Raw genomic sequence first — 22,677 nt, forward strand, 5'->3', positions numbered from 1 at the left:
CATTAAGCAAAGAAGCAACTTTACTTCCTTAGCCACAACCCCATAAAGAAGAGTCATAAGATCAGCTGACTCAGTATATACATTTTTTTTAATCTTTAAGTTGGCTGAAAAATATCAGACTGTGTTAAGTGAACCTACAGCTGATAATAAATCTGCATCAAACGTCACAACCACTACAACAAAGACACAGAATTATGATGTGTCATACCTCGCCCAAGCTTGACCTCCACCAATGTTTGGCCGCCCACATGTTAAACAATTTGGAAGTAACTTCCAATTGCATCCTTTGTCAAAGTGCCATGATGGTGTTTAGTTCAATGCCACACACTGAAGTTGTTGTCTGTATTTTTATTTTATTTTTTTGCAGAAAGTATTCCAAATAACTCAAAAAATACAGGATATGAGGGTAGGCCTTGAAAATGTTCACCTACCAAAGACTGGCCCTGAAGAAAGAGCTTAGAACCACTTTGCTATAGGCTCAAAGCAGCTTCATCAAATAAGTCATATTCCTTTTTCTCTGTTTGCCCTCATTCTTTGACTTATACAGACTCCAACTTTGCTGTTTATATGGACACTGACACTAAAGTGATCCATTTCAGATGTGTGTGTGCATGGGTTGAGTATTTAATCAAAATAAACCTCTCTGGATGTGCGTGGTGTTCTCCTTACAGTTTAATCTACAGGAAGTAGCAGACGAGGAAGTTGTTCCTTCTGCTTGTGTTGACAATACATGCCATTGACCCTCCCCTGCTCACCTCCAGGTTATGCTCCTCCACTGCAACCCCTAGTGATGCACCAGATACCCCAGAACAATCATTTAGTTTCTGCTGTGCTCCCAAATTAAACTGCAGATTACCCTGCAATCAATAATCAGGGGGACAGTGTGTGCCCACTGAAAGAGACGGGACACGGTTGAAGAATTTCCCTCATTCACTGTTTATTACAAGCAGCTGATTCACAGCTAAAAGCATGCCAGGATACGTAACAACCTGAAACCAAGGTGCGACTTTTTAACAGCCAAAAAGTGACTTATGAAGCTAGGTTGACTTCAGTTCAGGCAAATCAATCATGTGCAGTGAATCCAAGCCAGTAGAGTACAGGAAGTGCTTTACATCACGTCATGTCGGGCAGAAATGTGGAGTTAGGAACGATCAGATCAAGGGTTTACATTGGAGATTAAGGCTGCTTTTGAAACAGCCTGCTACATATGAATGTAGTAGGCAGTATGCACTGCATACTGCGTTTGAAGGTAGTATGTAGTATAGCTGTTCTGTTGGATCTGTTCTACAGGATGCCGGGTCAGGAGTCGCCGGATTTACGGTTTCGGAAAGCGGAAGTAAGCAACAGCCAACCTGCGAAACTGCCTCTTTAGCATCTTCTAATGATTTAAAAAGTTAAGAAGTGGTTTATATGGAATTTAATAATTTTCACAGCACCAGATCACAATGTGCCCCCCGTCAAAAAAGCAGAACGTTAGCACTGTGCGTTGTGGGAAACAGTACGTCAGGGAGACTGGTCCAATGCATACTGAGGATTTTTACGGAATCAGTACAACAGTAGTTTTGGCATACTGCAGATTTTGCTCTTTTTCACGTACTATATACTGCATACTACATTCTGAATTTTGGCCAAATCAGTATGTATTGCTAGTATGGTAGGCGGTTTAGAAAACAGCCTAAGTTTTTACATGGACACTGATCCAGACCCATGAAACTACAAACACCTTGCCTTTCAATTGGAATGACATTTCTCCCCAAATGGGCCGCATTGGACCAGTCCTTCGAGATGTTTGTGTGAAGCATTTTTATTCTGATCAGGCTGTTAATCCAGTTAATAGTGGTCTACATAAACATAGCTTATGTTCGATCAAAACAACATGTAATTTTGTCTTACTTCTTCTATATGTGCACTTTTAGTTTTAAACATCAACTTTTAATGATGAATTTGATGTTTTGCATGATTGAGGTCTTTGCAGGCCACATGATAAACAGCAGGTTCCAAAGGTACTCCTGTTTGCACTTTTGCAATGCTGAGTTCACACACTGACTCTCTTAAGCCTCCCCCTCTGTCCACCATCTCCCCTTTCAATAACATCTCTATCTACCACTATCACTTCTAAAAATGCTGCCCCTGCCTCGCCAGTCCCCGTCGGCCTGACTCGCACCAATAATTGTGTGTTTCAACCTCTGCCGCTTTCGACTAATTTAACCACAGATTGAAATGGAATGACCCCCCCTTTACCACCACCACCACCACGCCCCACCACCTCCACCACACACACACACACATACACGCTTACACACACTGTGCTGGTTGGCAATCAGGAGTCTGAATGGACTGTGTTTCCTCGGCAGACACGAGGCTGATTCCAAAGCTAATAGTCATTGTTTGAAGTGACACCGCTGCCCTGGCATTTGCTTAACCTTCTGTCTTATGCACAAGGCAGAGTCAATGCACAATCCCTGCTTAATTAATATCTCCACTCTCTCTCCACCGTCCCACTCCTCCCTCCGCCTCCCTTTCATCCTTGTACAACCAGACAGAGGAGAAGAAGGAAAGCGTTATTTCTACATTGTATGTCCTGAAACAAATATGTATGTAAATCTATCTTTTATTTACAGAACAACCATTAGTAGCTTGATTGGGACAACCTCCTAACATTTGTAGGTGATTATTATTATTTTAAGATAGATAGATAGATAGATAGATAGATAGATAGATAGATAGATAGATAGATAGATAGATAGATAGATAGAAGTGTGTTTCACATTGACTGCAATTGGATGCTTAATAACTTTTTTATTGCCAGTTACAATAAAGAAGTGTCAAAAATGAAGCCGAATGCAGAAGTGCAAGTCAAGTGTCCACCTGAGGCTGGCTGCAAAGGCCCTGGAAGTTGCATTGACACCAACAGCATTGGGGAGCAGGGGTTGAATGGCTGATTTCACAGACTGCCAGCATTTTCCAATCCAATCCAATCCAATCCATTTTACTTATAAAGCACATTTTAAAAAAGCATTCAAGTTTACCAAAGTGCTGCACAGTGCAGTTGAATAAGTGAAAAAACAAACGAAACATAAGATGCTGTCAAATATATATATATATATATATATATATATATATATATGGCAAGCCGTTCAGGAAATTAATATATATGGAATGAAGTCTGAATATATGGATTGAAAGTCTGAATATATTGAATGAAACTTGATATATATGGAATGAAACTCGATATATATGGAATGAAGTCTGAATATATGGAATGAAACTTGATATATATGGAATGAAACTTGATATATATGGAATGAAGTCTGAATATATTGAATGAAACTTGATATATATGGAATGAAACTTGATATATATGGAATGAAGTCTGAATATATTGAATGAAACTCGATATATATGGAATGAAGTCTGAATATATTGAATGAAACTCGATATATATGGAATGAAGTCTGAATATATTGAATGAAACTTGATATATATGGAATGAAACTCGATATATATGGAATGAAGTCTGAATATATTGAATGAAACTTGATATATATGGAATGAAACTCGATATATATGGAATGAAGTCTGAATATATTGAATGAAACTTGATATATATGGAATGAAACTCGATATATATGGAATGAAACTCGGAATATATGGAATGAAAAATCACGTCATGTATGGCCTGCGCCATCTTGTCTTTCTGGGGTGTGATCATAGGGGTGTGATTTTGTTTTCCGGTTAGACGTAGCTTTTAGTAATGCAACCATGAGGGAGGCACGAGATGTTTTCACTGCAATTTTAATTAATGAAGGGGTTATCAACCCCTTGGGTAATGCATGTGCTGTTAAGTCAATCCGTATAGGAAAAAGGAACCCACCCCTCCTCTCTATTAAGTTGGTTTCATCCAAAAGTGATGATCGGACCGTCTGCACAGAGAGACGAGAGGAACACGAAGCAGTGGGCTGCAGAAGCATTTAGGAGGATAGTAAACAAGTGAAAATACGAAAATATTAAATATCACAGGTTATACACACTTCTACAAAGGCTAAAGATATTGCCCCTTCTTTATTCAGGTGGTTCAGTCCTCTAGTTCGCTAGCTAACTTTTGTTATGACTTGTGATAATGTAGCATCCTGTTCAATCTTAACAGGTGGAGCTCATACCTGTGTGCATCATCTGACAGTGAGTGAGTGTAATGAAAAAGTACGACCAAATTACCACAGGTTACAGAGGTAGAGGAAAATGTGTCCCCTCAGAAACACTAAAAAGAAGTGCAAAAGTTTATTTTCAGAGAGACATTAATAAAAGATGAGTCTCTTTGATGACAATAAAACAATACGATTATAAGTGGTGTTCAGAGTACTTATTTAAGCTTTCATTCAATATATTCAGACTTCATTCCATATATATCAAGTTTCATTCAATATATTCAGACTTCATTCCATATATATCAAGTTTCATTCAATATATTCAGACTTCATTCCATATATATCGAGTTTCATTCGATATATTCAGACTTTCATTCCATATATATCAAGTTTCATTCCATATATTCAGACTTTCATTCCATATATATCAAGTTTCATTCCATATATTCAGACTTTCATTCCATATATATCAAGTTTCATTCCATATATTCAGACTTTCATTCCATATATATCAAGTTTCATTCCATATATTCAGACTTTCATTCCATATATATCGAGTTTCATTCCATATATTCAGACTTTCATTCCATATATATCGAGTTTCATTCCATATATTCAGACTTTCATTCCATATATATCGAGTTTCATTCCATATATATCGAGTTTCATTCAATATATTCAGACTTCATTCCATATATATCGAGTTTCATTCCATATATTCAGACTTCATTCCATATATATCGAGTTTCATTCAATATATTCAGACTTTCATTCAATATATTATTTCCTGAACGGCTTGCCATATATATATATATATATATATATATATATATATATATATATATATATATATATATATATAATGATAATAAATGAATCATAATAAAACACATAAAACACTTAAAATAATGATTTAAAAAAAAAACACAAAAAACAAATAAAAAATATGATAAAACAACAGATAGAGACAGAGGCCACAATACCCTAATGCTGGTAATTTTAGTTATTTTGAGTTATTTTAGTTGCTTACCAGGAGCCTGAGAACCTCAACTCCACTTCTTGCCATGTTCTGAATTACTGTGAAACCTGGAATGTAAGTCGCACTGGTACATAAGAAGCATTCTGTTTTTGGGAGGCTCCTGGAGGGAAAAAGCTTTAAACTGTCTTCATATGTGAAGACAGCAATGTGCAGTTTCTATGAAGATGTGTAGCTCTTTCAAGTACCATGTATTACCTGACAACTGCTCATAGCGTGGTAACGCTCAACGTATAGTAGCATTGATAGTTGTGAGGTACGGACAGACAGACAGCCTACGACAAATTCCCTGAAACTCACGCCACCGCCCTCTGCTGGTCATTTGTTGTCTTGAATTGAAAATCGTATTAAATCAAACCGCCATCCACCAGGTTTATTTACTTAAAAGTACACAACCATTTCCTTTAGATACAGGATTATGACCCAATGAGGCGGAAAAGTTGCTGAAATGTGGTGCCATATATGTGTCCAGCATGCTCTTTACATTGAAGCAGTGGCTTGCTTCTCTGAGCCCCATCTTCTGAATAAATACCATAACACTTCGCTCTGCATGTACTGGTATTGATCTCGCCAGTGGATAGGATGCAGCTCACTTTTTAGATGCCTCAGTGTCTTCTACATTAAATGTAATGGTAATTGGAAGTTAGGTGTAGTTAACCTTCCCAATAAGTTGACCTCTGTCTTCGGGCTTCATAACATCTCTCCAGAAACCACTGTGCTGTCCCTGAGACTATGATCAAGGTTTATACAGTTTATGTAACAGCAGGTGTTGGTATAAGTACTTTGTCTGATCTGTTTAGGGTTGTGTAATATTAAAGGAAATGAGGAAGGATGAATGATGGGTTCAACAACATTGACTGAGTTTGAGGGAGAGATTAATGTAGTTTAACATAAACGCGGAAATAAAAACATGAATGCCACCAGTAAACGAAAAGATGTCAGAGATGCATTTGTAAAACATCTTCACCTTCATCACATCTTTTTTTTTACAACCCCTCTTACTCCAGACTCCACACTCCTAAAGAAGAATCAATGCCTAGTTAGGAGTAAAGCCCTGCCAATAAACCCGAGCATAAAGCAGGAGGTAAACAATGCCTCGACTGCTCTCCGTCTCCAACAAACACTGAATCCTAATCCCTCTGCTCTGACGCCTTCTTCTCTTTCCTAATGTGGTCCTTTTCTCTTTTATTCTCCTCTGTTTTATGAATGCCCCATCAGACCAAAGAGCAAATGTAATCTAGTCAGTCAGTGGGAGAGAGTGCTAAACAGCGACAGTGTGACTTAGCAGAGAGGGGAGCAGTGACTTCAAGCTGCATTGCAAACATATCACTAACACATTTCACCTACATTGGATCGTAATATCCACATTCACTGTGATATGAATGTGCTATGATTGCACTTACGGTTACTGTGTGTATATATGCATGTTGATGATCATGATCTAGGCTTTATAATGCAACATATACATAATGCAGCTTTGATTAGAGCCTGACAGGAATTGGTTTTATAGCAGCTGATTACAAGTTCTGAGAAAATAACCAACCCTAAAGTTGAATATGAACTTTGGTATGCCAAGTACTTGTGTGTACTTCCATGCCTCAGCCAAAACTTTAGCCAGAGCAGCACAAAACTAAAGCAGAAGCTGGCTTTTTATTACCTTTCTTATGTCCCCGCAGAAGCTCACTGCACTACAAATTAAGAAAACAGGTCCAAATAGACAAAACATGAGCAAATACAGCAAGAGCTTATTTAAATTTGGCAAAACATTAGCTGCATTTAGGAAAACACCCTGCAAATACAGACAGCACAAAAAGTACAGATGAATCAAACAAATACAGATAATACATCCAAAAACCACAACGCAACCAAATACAGACCGCACACCGGTCCGACAACACAACCAATTAAAGGAGACAGAATCAAATCAGGTGTTTTCTGTTTGCCTCGGTTGTCTGTGTTTGGTTGTGTTTTCTAAAATTATGACACATGGACAGAGCTTCAATTGTCTGCAAATTTAATCAAATCTGCAATATTTAGTTGTTTTTTATTTGAGTGCAACACGCTTCAGTAAGACAAAATATTGAGACATACTAAAATGATCTGATGCACATTGTCAGACTTAGGCTGATGTAAAAAAAATACCAGTATCTGTACATTTTTACTGAATAAGCTAATATGCACGCAGAAAGGAGCAAAAGAAAAAACGTCTTGTTTAATGAAAATATAAGCTATACTGCTTTATACAGTGTCCCAACATTCAGGAAATTTGGGTTTTAGAAGTAGTGTACCACATGCTAAAGTTCACTACTGTGAAAACATTGTTCACTTTATTTTCATAACAATGGTTGTGTGGTTTTATCTCAGCCTGTTCACAGTATAGGCTGTTGGGTTGGGCTGTCTGTTGATGTTGGGGCGGCCGTTTTGTTCATATTCAGTTAGCAGGCAGTAAACAAAAAAGCATTCTAGAGTTCTGGACGGGTCACAAACCCATTTAGAATGTGGGATGTGTGTGATAATAAAACACTATATACCAAGGTGAGAGATTCAGTCTGAGACCACACTTTCTCAGACTCTTGACTCAAACAGATCTGCAACAGAGACATCGACTCTACTAAGATCAGTAATGGCAAGATACGAAGAATCCAACACCCTGAGCTGGGGAGATATGATGAACTCTGAGGATTTGCAGGCTGAGGAGCAAATAATCACAATGGAATGGACCAACAGTGACAATAGCTGCCAGCAAGATCAGAGCAGCCAATGCCCCACTCAGCCACCAGCAAGAACCCCTAACCAAAGGGGGGATGAAGGCCCCTGTGGTAACCAACACCACCACCAGGCCCCTGACCAAAGAGGGGAAGAAGGCCACTGGGTTAAGCAACACCACCAAAGGGCCCCTTATCAAAGGGGCTGAGGAGGCCACCAACACCAGGCCCCCTACTATCAAGGGAACCCGAGACGCCCTCCACGATGGCAAGTGGAAGCGAGTCTGATAAGCCAAATTGAGGAATTGAACTCACATCTTCAACAGGAGTATGAGATGCGGAAATCAGTACAAGAAGAACTGAATACCAGCAAGACCGAAGTGGCTTTTCTGCAGAAAAGGGTGAAGGAAGATCGCAATGGGTGGCTGGGCTGTGAGAAAGACAGAAGGCAGCTCAGAGAACAGCTCAAGCACCTGAACCCTAAGTGCAGCCCTCCCCAGGACATGTCCTACTACTCCCTGAAGCCGAAAGAGGAGCTCATCGAAGTCATCGCTGCTCAAAAAATACAACTTTCAGAGACAGTATCAAGTGGTCCAAAGCCACACAACTCCAACACTGATCCTGATCCAGACAACATACAAGAGCTCCAGGGTGTCATCTCATCCCTTCAACACCAGCTCCAGGCTGAAAGGACAAGGGCTGAAAACCTGTATAAAGAACGTGAGGAGTTCAGATATGTGCTTTTGGATATTGCAAGCCAAGACGTGAAGCAGGTGGAGAAGCTGGAAAAAGACAAGCGATCCCTGGAGCAGGAGGTGAAGGTTTTACAGGAGAAGGTGTTAGGACAAGGACCAGAGGAGGAATCAAAGGATGCTGCTAACATCAAAGAACTCCTGGATCTGGTTTTTTCCCAGAATGATCAGCTGCAGACTGAGACGTTGAGGGCAGACAGACTCCAGGCTGATCTGGAGGAAGTCAGACATCAACTTCAGGCAAAAGCCAACACTGAACTGAAGCTGACCACCCAAAATGAGACCCTGAAGCAGGAGATCGAGAACCTGCAGAAAGAGGCCCTCAACAAAGAGGTGATAATTGGAGAGCAGCAGGAAAAAAAGACAAATCAGCTGCAAGAAATGTCCAGCAGCTGCCTTGAGCTGGCCTCCAAATTAAAACACCAAGAAGAGGTCAGTCAGGCTCCCTCACTTCCAATGGACATCACTCAGGAAGACACAGAGGAAGACATCCAGGAAGACACTCAGGACACGGACCAAGAAACATCTGGGACGACACCTGAGATGGTCCAGGAATCTTCTGAGATGGAGAGGGTCTCTTTGTGGAGGAGATTCAAGAAGTGTCTCACTCCTAATAGCCGCCGCCAGTACAAGCAGCAGAGGTGGCAGAGCCAAGACCATCAGAGACAACACACACCAGGACTTTAACATACTCTTCTGTGTTTGCGTGGGTTTCCTCCGGGCATTCCGGCTCCCACAAAAACAACTTAATTAAAATAAATAAATAAATAAATAATTAAACAAAATAACTGTTTTGTCTGTTTGTTAAGATTTCTGCAGAGCATTGTGATGTGTTTCTGATGCTATTTTTTGTATACAGATTATTGTGCTGTGATAAAATCAAATGCTGTGTTTGATGAGTATGTATCTACTGATAATACATGAAACCCTCAAAGTGTCCAAACAGTGTTCATTTCTTCGACAAAAATTATGATGATAAATGTTTGTCAATAACCTTTGTTTTCCATGACAAAGATAGAGCGATGGCGAGCTAAAAGTAAATCACTGATGATAAAAACATTTTGAAAATGTTGTTTTGTTTTCTGTAACAAGAAGAGGTGGGGCTACAATGTTAGAGGTTGACTGTTGGACGTTCAAAATCCATGATATTTCCACCCATTGTGCATTTAACCAGTTTGTCAAAATAATAGCAATGCATTCCTGTAATAGTTAGTTAAGTTAACTGAGTTAACTTAGTAATAAATGGGATAATGTATAATTAGCCAGTGGTTATGCCTAATAGAATCCCCTCAGGATGGACACATCAGGGTCTTGTCTCACCCTGTTGGTGTAATCTGTACATTATCCCTTACTTAACATTTCTAGCTCAACATAATGTGACACAATATTACTGTCAAGTCGATATTTAGATGTATTTATTACCCAGCTTTCTTACTGATCTTCCAGTTGTGTAAGAAGCTTGATTCTGATTGGTCAAAACTCCTTGACAACCCCTTGACAGGGGTTGTTAACATCGCCAGAGACAAACTGATCACGCGTCATGTCAAATCAATCCACAGCAAGGAGTTCTGGCACATTCAGCTTCTGCTTGTTGACACTATAGACTGTAAGGTGAGGGGAAACCGTTAGCTTCCGTTGGGTACATATTGGTAAGCAATGTGGCTAAAACGTTAGCTTCGGTTAGCATGCTAAATCGTCAGGCCAGGGTTTGTTTATATATTGGATCCTGTCCAGCAATATAAGCAATGGCAGCGGATCAAGTGAGATAAACTTTACGTTACCGGTCTCAGGGTTCAAAGTTGTTACATTTGCCTCGTTTGTTTTTAAAGGTGTGTGAACCACAGAGCTCAGAGAAGAAGGAGAGCTGAATGGGAACGTTTCATTTTAAATTGACAGAAACAGGCAGATAAGAATCCATCACCATGGAACGCTAACTGCAGTCGAATCACAGGGACTATTTTATAAAAACTGTAAACATAAATTACTTTAAATCAATAAAATAATATTTTAATCAATGTTTTTTGACAACGTGTTTGTATTTTAAGTTAGTAGCTTTCAGGGTGTTCAAGACTCCTTCGTTTCGGGTCAGATTAGATTATTTTTTCCCATAACAACCTGCTAACCATACATTATCCCTTACATATTTTCTTCCAGTGTTAGGGTTTATTGTATCTACTTGTACATTTTCTGTAGTTCTGATCTTGAGATTGGCACATGAAGTTCTTCACTAAATGTTTCAAATTGAAAATGTTTAATTCTGCCTTCAGCCGCTTGTGAGGGGTCAAACTAAGGGTTATTTGGGATTCTGAATTCATTGCAAATAGTTATTATCAGTACGACATCCGGGTAGTTTACGAATACAGATTTTGCTCTTGTTCACATACTACATACTAAATTTTGGCCAAATCAGTCCATACTGCTAGTATAGTAGACGGTTTTGAAAACAGCCACATAGTTAAAACAAGGGCAGATCCAGAGAGATGTGCTCATCCAAAATCCTAGACTACGATTGGCTGTTTGCAGAGGCAGGACTTGTGTTAAAATCAAGCATGTAGGCTGTGTAGCAGCAGGCTGCTGCTATCTTTCTTTGCATTTCAATGTGGCACTTTTTTTTTGTAGGTCCTTTATATTTTACACTTTTATAAACAATTATCTTTTGAGTCCTTAAAAAAGGCAGAGGGGATTTGAATGGGGAAAACCATCCATATCCACTCCAATGGCGTTACTTTAAAAGTTACAAGATACACAGAAATTCAACATATTTTACAGACTTTGGCGCTATAAGAGACTTAAGTTTTAAAGAGCTACTCATTTGTGTGTTTGTATGTTTGTGTGTACACATACTTATTGCCACCCCTGCAATAGTCAGTCCCCCAGTAGGGCTACTCAAGTCAAAAAAGTCTGCATCCAACCCTGACCAACCACAAAATTCAAACTTGCACTACTCATAAAGACTTTAAAGCATCAATGTAAACATTTTAAAAGCTGTCCCATCAGAAACACATCTATTCAATTTTTGTACTGTAAACAAAGTTTATTATAATAAAATTTACACCTATCTTCTTTTTTCTTTCAATAGTGTTCATTTTTTACCATTTCAATTTTAGGGAAATAAAATACAATAAAAAGTTAAAGTTTGTTTGAGTAAAAACAGGGGAGAGGAGGTCAGTTTGGTTTTGGCTTCTGGTGTAAACAGCACTTTTTATGATACACACATAAAGCTGTAGTGACCCTTTTACTGTGTTGTGTGTTGTACAGTAGGAGTGGACTCATCTGGACAGAGAGGTCAGCTGTTTGCTCTCCCCACAGTGTGTCTGTAGTAGCCTCTCTCTCTTTACCTCTTTCTTTCTCTCTCTCTCTCTCTCTCTCTCTCTCTTGGGGGGTGTCCGATGAAGTGGTCAGCAGTTGACAGGTGCTGCCATGGCTGACAGGCCAAACACAGCATGTATGCCTGTGTGTTTCTGTGTGTGTGTTATTTATGTGTGAGAGAGTGGAAGTGTGTGTGTGTGTGTGTGTGTGTGTGTGTGTGTGTGTGTGTGTGTGTGTGTGTGTGTGTGTGTGTGTGCGTGACAGAGAGAGGGAGAGACGCTGCTTGAGGGCACATCGGCCCTGTGCTGCAGAGCATGGCAGGAACAAAGCCACAGGGACACAGAGTCAATGACATCTCTCTCTCCTACTCCTGGTGTGAGTGAGTGTGTGTTTGTGTATGTGTGTGTGTGTGTGTGTGTTTGTGTGTGTGTGTGTGCGTGTGTGTGTGTGTGTACGCGTGTCTCACCTGCTTTCCTCCGGTTGCTCTTTTCAAAAATGTAGCCTCACCCTGTCTCACCCCTAAAAGGAGGAGAGAGGGGCTGAACTCATTGTTTTCTCTTGTAGAACGGCCCATTATGAGTGTGTTTGTGGTGTAACCTGAGGCAGTAGGTGATTACAGTCTCAGGGTGTGAGGACTGAGCTAATAACTCACTGGGTGGGCCTGACACTCATGACACGGGAAAGTCTCATGGGAAGCTAAGGTGTGCAAGGTGAGGGTCACATGACTGACAGGGGCAGCCAAAAGCAGCATCATGTTACCTTGTGTTAGTTTTGCGAGGTCGTTTACTGGTACGAGTGTTGAGTTTATACAGCCATGCTTTGAGCTAATTGCTAACATTAGCATGCCCACAATGTCAGTGTTCAGGCCTTTGTTTTTCCAGTTTGTACTTCAACCTGTTATTGTGTTATTATGAGCATGTGCTATGCAGTTATTTGGCAAACTTGTGACTTCATGTTAGCGTTTTAACCTAGTCCATCTGTGCGTCTGTCTCTTCTATACATTAATGCTCTTCACACTGAGTCACATGACCTTAGCAGGAATAATTGATTTTAAGAGGGGTTACAAGGTTGTGATATTTTGAAGGGTTGTGCCACTAACCCAGTAGTCACCTTTAACAACTTCGAAGTGAGAATGAACTGACATACCACAGGTTTAACACGAGAAGGGACAGAATTCCATTTCTACTAGAAAGGCCACGAGAGGTCGTTTTGTCTGCCAGATTCAAATTGTATTATCTGTGATGATAAATACCCGATATAGAGAGTGATGTGCTAATTGTTTAAGGATATACTATATATTTCTGAAAATATACGTATATTTATATGAAACTTTCCTCTGAGTCACTTTTATCCGCTTCTTATTCCGATAGATCTCAGGTCTGCGTTGTCCAATTCCTGTAATAACTGTCAGGCTTCCTCAGCAGTCATCTCTCTCTTTGAACTTCTCTTTGCCAAAACAGAGTTGTCTAATTTTCTCAGTTTCAATTCAAAACTTTTCATATTGCTTTGTACACTAACTCATGGCCGATCTCTAAGTTTTATAGAGACAATGATAGTTGCCAACCAACTAAGAGGCATATGCCCAGCGTAAAAATGGATCAATCTAATTACAGTCATTATGAACGCCTGTGGCCGAAATAGGTACAAATAATGATATAGTTGTTGCCTTTTGTGCAATTTGTATAAATGACATTTTAAACACGTAAACACACACCTTTAGGACAAGTCAGGAACCAGCAGCACTGTAATCTTTAATTAAACAAAGTAACAGGCAGTGTTGTAGTCGAGTCCCCAAATCCGAGTTCAAGTGGAGTCCTCAGTCCTCTGTGTTCGAGTCCGAGTCCAAGTCACTAGAGAAAAATACGAGTCCGAGTCCGAGTCGAGTCCTCATGACTTGAGTCCGAGTCCAAGTCGAGTCCTCACCGATAATATTATATATTACAAGGAGGGCAGCCGTTTGAATCCAAACTATTGACTGTTAGACTGGCTGTGTGGGACCTTTTGGATGTGTAGGAAACACATTTATTTAATAACATTAGTGTTGGAGCTATTTCCATCATTTTATGCCATAAATATAAATTATTATAATATATTCATACTCATTTTACTTTATGTCATTTATATGTTGTTGTTTGCATTAAGGACAATGTCATGTGCATTATCATTATTTTATTTTAGTAAGCATTTTGATAGTTTGATTGTTTTCACCTGGATGGGCAGATAAGATAGGAGGGGCGGACACAGGGAGAGGTGAATGTTGTTGGGGGTTTTCTTTTACCAGAAAAAGTTAGAGCACGAGGACGCTACAGACTGTTTAATGAGAATCTATCTTGTTTATTAAGACTTCAGAGAATCTGAAGTTTTTACTGGACATTTGAAATGTGTCTGATCCTGTACGATCCGCTCTCCCCCAGCGCTGTGGCCGGTTTGATTTTCAGTTTCAATTTTAGTAAATTGACGAGGTCTAACTGCCACTGCAGTGAGATTCTAATGAAATCCGGCCGGTGTGTCTGGAGATTAATTTATGAATGAAGTCACAGCGTTGTGTGACGTGCGTAAATGCGCTTCAGCTGCGCTTCAGTTGATGAGGGGACGCGCTCAGAGATTCTGCTGCACAGGGATCACTGCCGGTGTCCAATAAACTAACAATAAATCAAACAACTTAATAACTTTGGTTTAGTTATTTTAGTCGCTAATATTACCGTTATACTAACACAGTAAAGTGATGAACGGTCTCAAGAAACTTTAGCATCTCTCTCACTTCTCAGTTCATCCTGGACAGATGTCTGTTAAAGTTTGAGCTGGTCTCTTTCCTTGATGGGTCTCTTAAATCTCCAACATGTCGCCCTGCTCTTTCTGCATTTACTGTGAAATCTTTGAAAGAAAAATGCACGGCTGGTAGCGTCTTTTAATCCTGGCAGACGTCACGTGCACGCGCATGCAGGCGAACACTCATGCCAGCCCTCGCTCTGAGGAATACATTTTATGAAACATACAAAATCTAACATGAACATTAAAACAGTCTGTATCAATATATAAGCCCGAGTCCTCCTCTCTATCATCCGGGTCCTTTTGCAGTCAATGCTCGAGTCCGACCCCAAGTCCGAGTCATCAGCGCTCAAGTCCAAGTCAAGTCACGAGTCATCAGTGCTCGAGTCCAAGTCCAAGTCACGAGTCCTGCAAAACGTGACTCGACTCGGACTCGAGTCCGAGTCCTGCACTCAAAAAAAGCAACATGGGTGTCTGTTTTATCAACAGACGTATAACATGTAGCTTCTATTATATTAATTCATGTTTAGTGGTTAAACATTTTTAAACCATGTAGTTTTAACATGACATGCAAAATCCTTAAAACTACAAGATTGCTTTATGTCAACACAACCTAATGGGTTTAGGTAGGAATCCCATCTGCAATACCTCTCCAGAGCAGAAGGTGGCAGTAAAGTGTGACAGGCCCTATTCATCAGCCAAGGTAGTGTGCTTCTGGCAAAGAAGAGCCATTACGGGGAGGTGGGAGAGATCGCCTGTGACTGACTGCAATTGGGGTGCTGGTGGCCTAGCGGTCTAAACACCCCATGTATTAAGGCCATAGTCTTCATCGCAGAGGTCGCCGGTTCGACTCCCGGCCGGTCGACCATTTGCTGCATGTCTTCCCCCACTCTCTACTCCCCACATTTCCTGTCTCTCTTCAGCTGTCCTATCCAATAAAGGAGAAAAAGCCCAAAAATAGAACTTAAAATAGATACATAAATAAGCTATCCATAATCATATTATACAAGTTATTGTGACCCAAGACAATTAAGTCAGATGCTAACTTAGTAAATATGTTGAAACAAACTTTACAAATTAAGTTGGACCCAAACATTGCAAATAAGTAATGGTAACATCAATACTTTATGTACACTCAACATATTTACAACTAGTTGGAACAACAATACTGTGTCTCGCTAAATGAAAGCATTTTGATTAGGTGAAAATTCTTTCCATAATTTCATTACGCTCACCCAACAAATTATTTCTTTGAGTGTGGACTCGAGTACTACAACACTGGTAACAGGACATATAAAGGGGAAAACAGTCAAAATAAGGACAGAGAATTTCTAGTATCATCAATTTTGTTTGTTTCATGAGAAGATTTTTTTTTGTTACAGCTCTGCTTTCACGTTCTGGATTGCTCTCTCGTCGCCGAGAGAAGCTTCCAAATACTCTTCCCTAAATGCTTGCTGTTCAATGTTGTAACAAAGTCACTCAAAAGTAAGACATTAAACATATTTTTTATAACAATTTAAATTACTAGCTTGACATCCCACATGGGTCACATGACATCTGTGTTAAACGCTGCACCAACAGATTTCTTCTTTTAATGCTGAACTTGAGTTTTATAACACAATCTCTCCTGCTTACATTCCTGTTCCTGCTCGGATGAGGTTTGACTGGTTACATTGGTGGATCCCAGGCAGGCTTGACCATGAGAATGTGTGTGTGTGTGTGCATGCGTGTGTGCTGCTCCTCCCCATGTTGGTATCTAAATTAAATTGTCTTTATCTCCTCCAGAAAAAAGGAAGGGGAGGATGGGGAAGGGCCGGGGAGTGGGTGTGAAAATTAATTTGTTAGATCAAAAAATATTTAATTTTGCTGCACATCAAACAAACTTTGTCTTCAGACAGGGTGTACTGAGGCGGGCCTGCCTTTTTCTTCTTCTTCCCCTTCTTTTTCTTCATCTGCTGCCCCTTTTTTCTTTAATTAAAAAAGCATTCTATTATTACAGCAGATGAAAAGGAAACATCTATTCAAACAGTACAGTCGTACCGGACTACCACTAATCTTTTGGTAATTATTTTTTAATTGAATCTTTTGAGCACAAAAGCCCTGAGCAGATGCTTGCATTACGGCGGTCCCACATCGCGCACCATGCCATGTATACGAGATGATGCCTGCCTCGCCACGAGCAAACGGCAGGACAACACGGGAATGAGAGAGGGGAGATGGGAAATGCAGAAAAGACTTAGGCATGGAAGGGATTGGATGGGAGGAAGTCTGCAGAGATGGAAAGTTATGTTTGGATGAACAGCTCAGCAGCTCTTTAGATGTCTGAAAAAGGTGTGTGTTCGCACGTACACACACGTAAGAATCATTTCTGCTGATACACACACGTGGGGGGGAAACCGACAGGTCAAGCAGCTTGGATCTAAATGGTGCCTTCTTACCTCTACCACTTCTCCTCCAATCCCTCTTTCGCCTGGACGCTTCCAAACTTCTTCAGCATCTGCAGAGTGCTGATTACAAGCACATAATGATTGGTCTTAAGGGAATGGAGAGGGTGCTGTACTTTAGAAAAAAAAAAAAAAAGCTGCAAAAGATGAACCCAGCCTAAACTTTCCAGCATTTCGCCTCCCAGAAAGGACCTTAAAAACACCTTATTACCACAGAGCTCTCCATTTCACTGACATTTGATATGCTTCCGTGTCTGAGTGAGGGATCCTGGATGATGTGTGTGTAAAGTTCTCCCTGTGAGATGCCTCAGAAGTGCTTAAAAGACATGTAGAGAGAGATGCAAAGAGGGGCTTAAGGAGCGGGCAAATAGGAGCGGCTTGGAGAAAGAGACATCTTTAGCTTGGCTGTATGCAACAGCATATTGGCTCTTAATCATGTCGAGTACCCGTCAGAGCTCGCCAAAGCCGGTTAAATCACATTACTCCAGCATTGTGCATGTATGTGTGAGTGCGAAAAAGTGTGTTACCATGCTTTTATGTGTGTGTGTGCATAGAGGAAAGTAGAGAACAGAGTGAGTGTGAAGGTGTTAGCCCAAACTGTCGTTCATCAGCGTGTTTCTGTCACTGTGAATTAAAGCTTCTACAGCCAGTATTTATCAAACATCTCAGAGCCAGAAATCAGTCCTAACTGGACAAAATTTTTAGAGTGACTTGTATTAGCTGTACTCTCAGGCCTTGGAGAAAAAGCATTTGATCAACAAATGTAACACCTAAAATGACTCTTATTGTTCTTCAGGAGGCCCTCACTTTCAAGGAGCGTGTTCAGAGACATGTATGCAGACTCCCAGAGTTGAGGGTTTGTATGATATCTCAGTTATGCACGATACTTCATGTGTTATCCTTTACATATCACTGCTTTGTCCAGGCCTTATTTTGGCTTGTTGCACAGACCCAACAATAACACCATTCTTCCCAATAATTCAAGTATCCTTAGCATTTGCTTCATATTCTGTTTTCTTCCTTTGTGTCATGGACAGTCTGTAAGCTAAGTTTGAGGCTGTTTCTCATAGGACTTACTTCAAGGTGAAAGTCCGTCATTTTTCCCGAATGGAATTTCTGGCCTACCACATCACTGCACTTCCCATGTGCTGGGAGGGTGGAGCTGTTGCTCTCGAATTACAGCAAACAGGATGACACTGAAGTAAGTTGTCATACAGATGCTGAAGGGTTCTTTGTGTAATGAAGGGTGGGGATTATTACATCAGTTGAAGTGCGGTACTTTAAGTAATAACTGTGAAAGAAAACAGACTGACCAAGTTCTTACTTCAGAGTCTTTGATGATTTGGAAAAAAGTAACTGAGCTGTTTCATGAACACTCACACACTTAAGTTTACCTTTTGAGAAAAGTTATAGACCCAGCTCTTCCGTGAACACCTTTACAATTGAACACCTGACCATGATGATGATGTTGAGTTTAACTAGGATTTTCATGATGATAATGACTCACATTTCTCTGGATTTCATGATATTAATGACCTATGAATTCAAATGATAAAATAACTGCTCCTAAACACCCTGTGAGTTGCCTCTGACACTGCATGTCAGCATCTGTGTGGATCTGACTTATAGCAGTAAGTGGCCTGTCTAGATCCTTGCTTGTGTTGTACTCACTTTCAGATCTACGTCGCTTTGGGCAGAAGTGTCTTCTAAATCAGGGGTTCCCAAACGTGCCAAAACTCACGACCCCCACTGACCCTCAAAGTGATTTAATGTGGCTTTAGCTGGTCTGCAGAAAATGACCCTACCTATATGAGCATGTGGCTGTGTTTCCTGTGCTGTTATGTATTAACCTACTGCTACTGATAATTCACTGATCACTAACCCTAAACTTAGGAGTCATCTGGCAACAAAGAAAAGCAGAAAGCTCATTATATTTTCTATTTTCAAGGTTTTATTTCAAGTATAGCTACTATTTTTCAATATAATTTACTATAATGAGTACAATGTACTATTTTTAGATAACTTGAAAAAAAAAAAACACACTCTGGAAGACATCTCCCGACCCCCCAGGGGGTCCCGATCCCTGTTCTAAATGACACTGTAACACTTACATCAATAATTTTAAAGACAAGTTATGTAGAAACATAACAGCATTTAGATACAGCAATTCAGAATGACTGTTGGAGCATGCATGGGTACAGCTGGCAAACTGAAGCTTTATACATTTGTAAGATTTCAGGCAGAAAAAGACACAGTGAAATAACAGAAATCAGAACCTATTGTAAAAAAAAACTCTGATCCTGAGAACTACAAGAGCTAAAAAACTACAAATATGGCGTCTCATTTATAATATCTGCATTTTACCATCATTTAAAGAAACATGAAGTATTTTTATACTATATATGAGATGCATCCTTTACACAGGAATGACCAGTATACCAGTTAAAAATGCAGAGGGAGGTATTAGAATGTGTTATGCTGTTAGAAGACAGAGCTCAACAACGTCAGAGAGTTCTCAAATACACAAAACTGAAAAGTGAACTCAAATTCGTTATTGTCCAAAGTAACGATTTAACAATTTCATCTATAACCTAATATGATATAAAAAAAAATATATATATATAAACATGTTCTGATGCTGTTTAAAATGTGATTTTTTGTTTACAACACTTACACACACATATTTCACTAAATTTTAAATATTCATAAGTAGCTGTGCAGATACTCTAAACATATCTTATCAATGCTGTGTAATAACTATGTAACTATCGTTTCTATCTCGGGCTCTGCTCACTGCATCATTAACTTCAGATCATTATGGAACTTACTGTGTGTGTTTAGCAACTTGGTGCAATTTTCACTGTGCAATCACTCAACAATGCTCAAGTAGAAAGTGTCCATAGTGTATATTTGTATTATTTTATATTCTACTTTATATTATTATTATTATTTACATTTAATTTTTATATTTTAACTTTGTTAGCAAATTGTCGTACTCTCCTGTATCTTGCTGAAAACTGCTGTAACAAAAATATCTCCCCCAATCTGGGATCAATAAAGTTTATCTTATTATAATTGAAAACAACACAAAGACAAGTATCAAATACTGAAAGTGAAAAGTGCATTGTTTTGGAAATATTGTGCCCATCTATTATTCTGTATTATTATTTCTACGCTTTCACAATAATTTGGGGAATTGGGTCAAATATTCTAACATCAGTGATCAGTTTCTGATCAGATTGGGGGGAAAATCAAAACACAACAGGATAAACATGAAGACAGAGACTTATAGAGAGGAGACAAGAGAGGAATACTGCTGGATGTTGGATGGCGAGATATGGGGGGAGGGTGTTGGGCGATGAAGAAGACCAACTCTGAGAATGAGAGATCAACAATGCCATAAATAACCTTGGGAGAAGTCACCTATCCTCCCGCAGGCGACAGCTCGTCAGGGAAATGAATGGGTTGTCACTGTCGTCTTTGTGCCCATGGCTGAGGGCACTGAAGCTGGCACCGCTGCACGCACACACAAATGCAAAAAAAAAAGGTTTTCTTTCTTTTTTTAATGTCTTTGCAACCCCTCCCCCCTCCTCCGCCACCGCAACTAACGCACAAACACACACTCAGGTTCACAAACACTCTTTGAAAGCATGCATCCACTTAAGCAAAAAAAATGAGACGCTGCTGAGGCGAGGAGGGGAGTGGGTGGTGTGCATGGGAATGTAGAAACCCACTCATTCACTGCTCACACACCTCTCAATCTCTCCTGCCTGTCTGTCTGTCTTGCTCTCAGAATCATCGTCTCTCTCTGGACTCCAGGTGTGTTGCTTGGATTTCATCCCTGCAGCATTTTATTCTCATTCGACACAATATTTACCCACAGTTCAATAGGCTGCCGTGCTGCGTCCTACAAACACTGTGAGAAAAACTTTGTGTGTGTGTGCCGTGGCTCTTTGTGCTTCGTATGTCGCATGGATGAAACAGATCAACAGCTGTAAGCTATGTGCACACTGTTTTTCAAATCACACCTTTACTACGGCTATTTTGCCCGAAGAAATTCAGACATACTGTGAAATGAGTGCAGATGTTGTCATTATTTGTTTGTTTCCCTGATACGTTATTTTATTGAGAATAACCACAACATCATTTTCATTAGCAATGGAGGAATGCCTGTCCTACTATTCAAGTTTATTTTTCCCCAGCTCACTTTTCATTATCCTGTTTGATTCCCGAACATTAAAATCTCAGAGGATGATCTACAATTCAAAATTCTGATGACAGATGCTGTGTTTGATGGGACACACCTTGAATCTACATTGAGTTTTTAGCTATGAAAAACACAAAAACAAGGGGCTGGTTTAGCTCAGTGGTTAACACAATAGAGACTAAACAATAATAATGATAATACACTTTATTTATAGGCGCCTTTCAAAGCCCTCAAGGTCAGTTGCAAAGCAGAGTTTAAAATAACAATAAATTAGATTGATAAAATAAACAAGACATGATCCAATGTAAATAATAAGTCAAATGAGCAGGATATAATACAGTGCAGTGACGATGAGTAATCAGGGTGAATATGCCAGTTTAAAAAGATGTGTTTGGAGATTTCAAAATGGAAAGAGAGGGTTGATGTTTCGAATGTCTGGTGGAGGGAGTTCCAAGGTGGGGAGGCAGACCGGCTGGAGGCTCTGGATCTCATTGTTGTCAAGCGGGTGGGTGGTGTAGTGAGGTGAATGGAAGAAGAGGAGTACCTGAGAGTGCGGCTGGGTGTGTTGATGTGGAGAAGTTCAGGCAGGTACGGAGGAGCAAGATTATGGATGATCTGAAAGGTGAGGATCATTTTTGACTTTTGAAATCCACAGTTCTGGACAAGTTTGAAGTTTAAAGATGGCCCATAGTCGTCAGGCAGCAGTTGCTGGTTTGACTCCTTGTCACCACCCTTTGCTTCATGTATTTCCCAGCTCTCTACTCACTGTATTGTTTATCTCTCTAGAGCTGTCCTATCAATAATGGGAAAAAACAAGCAGGAATTACTGGTCTTGGAATATGAAGCCTATGCAGAAGTGCTAAAAACTGCAGTTCCTCAATTGTCCACTTGAGACTGGCTGCAAAACCACCGAAAGCCACATACACACCCATTCTAAAGAGTCTATCTTTACAGGGAACATTAATTGTTCCCAGCCTGAGAAGTTGCTTTGAATAGTTAATATCTGTACTGTTTTGAAGATATTAAAAATACCAGTTAAGCATAATTAGGGGCACAGCAAACTTGGCTGATAGACAGGCACACTGTGGCTGTTAGCGTGAAGGCTAACAGGCCTGCCTTAACTCCACCTCTTAGCCTCTTGTTAGGTCGACCAAAAGTTAGGATGAGTCAGCATTTCCAATATGGCAACCACCGCAGAAGGCTTCAAAACTCTGCTTCTGAAACCAATGGGTGACGTCACAGAGGCTACATGCATGTTTTATATAGTAAATGGCCAAAATGCTACAAAACATAACAGAAAAAAACCCCAG

The 22,677-nt window shown here is 39.9% G+C and overlaps 1 protein-coding gene across 1 annotated transcript; it reads left to right on the forward strand.

Moving 5' to 3' along the window:
* The first annotated feature begins 7,759 nt into the window (after positions 1 to 7,759).
* LOC117811844 (golgin subfamily A member 5-like) lies at positions 7,760 to 9,352 on the forward strand. Its single transcript, XM_034682321.1, has one exon. It carries the CDS (start codon positions 8,222 to 8,224, stop codon positions 9,323 to 9,325), a length of 1,104 nt encoding a protein of 367 aa, XP_034538212.1. The 5' UTR covers positions 7,760 to 8,221; the 3' UTR covers positions 9,326 to 9,352.
* Positions 9,353 to 22,677: the final 13,325 nt, after the last annotated feature.

Source organism: Notolabrus celidotus, chromosome 4 (assembly GCF_009762535.1).
Source record: "Notolabrus celidotus isolate fNotCel1 chromosome 4, fNotCel1.pri, whole genome shotgun sequence".
NCBI classification, from domain to species: Eukaryota; Metazoa; Chordata; class Actinopteri; order Labriformes; family Labridae; genus Notolabrus; species Notolabrus celidotus.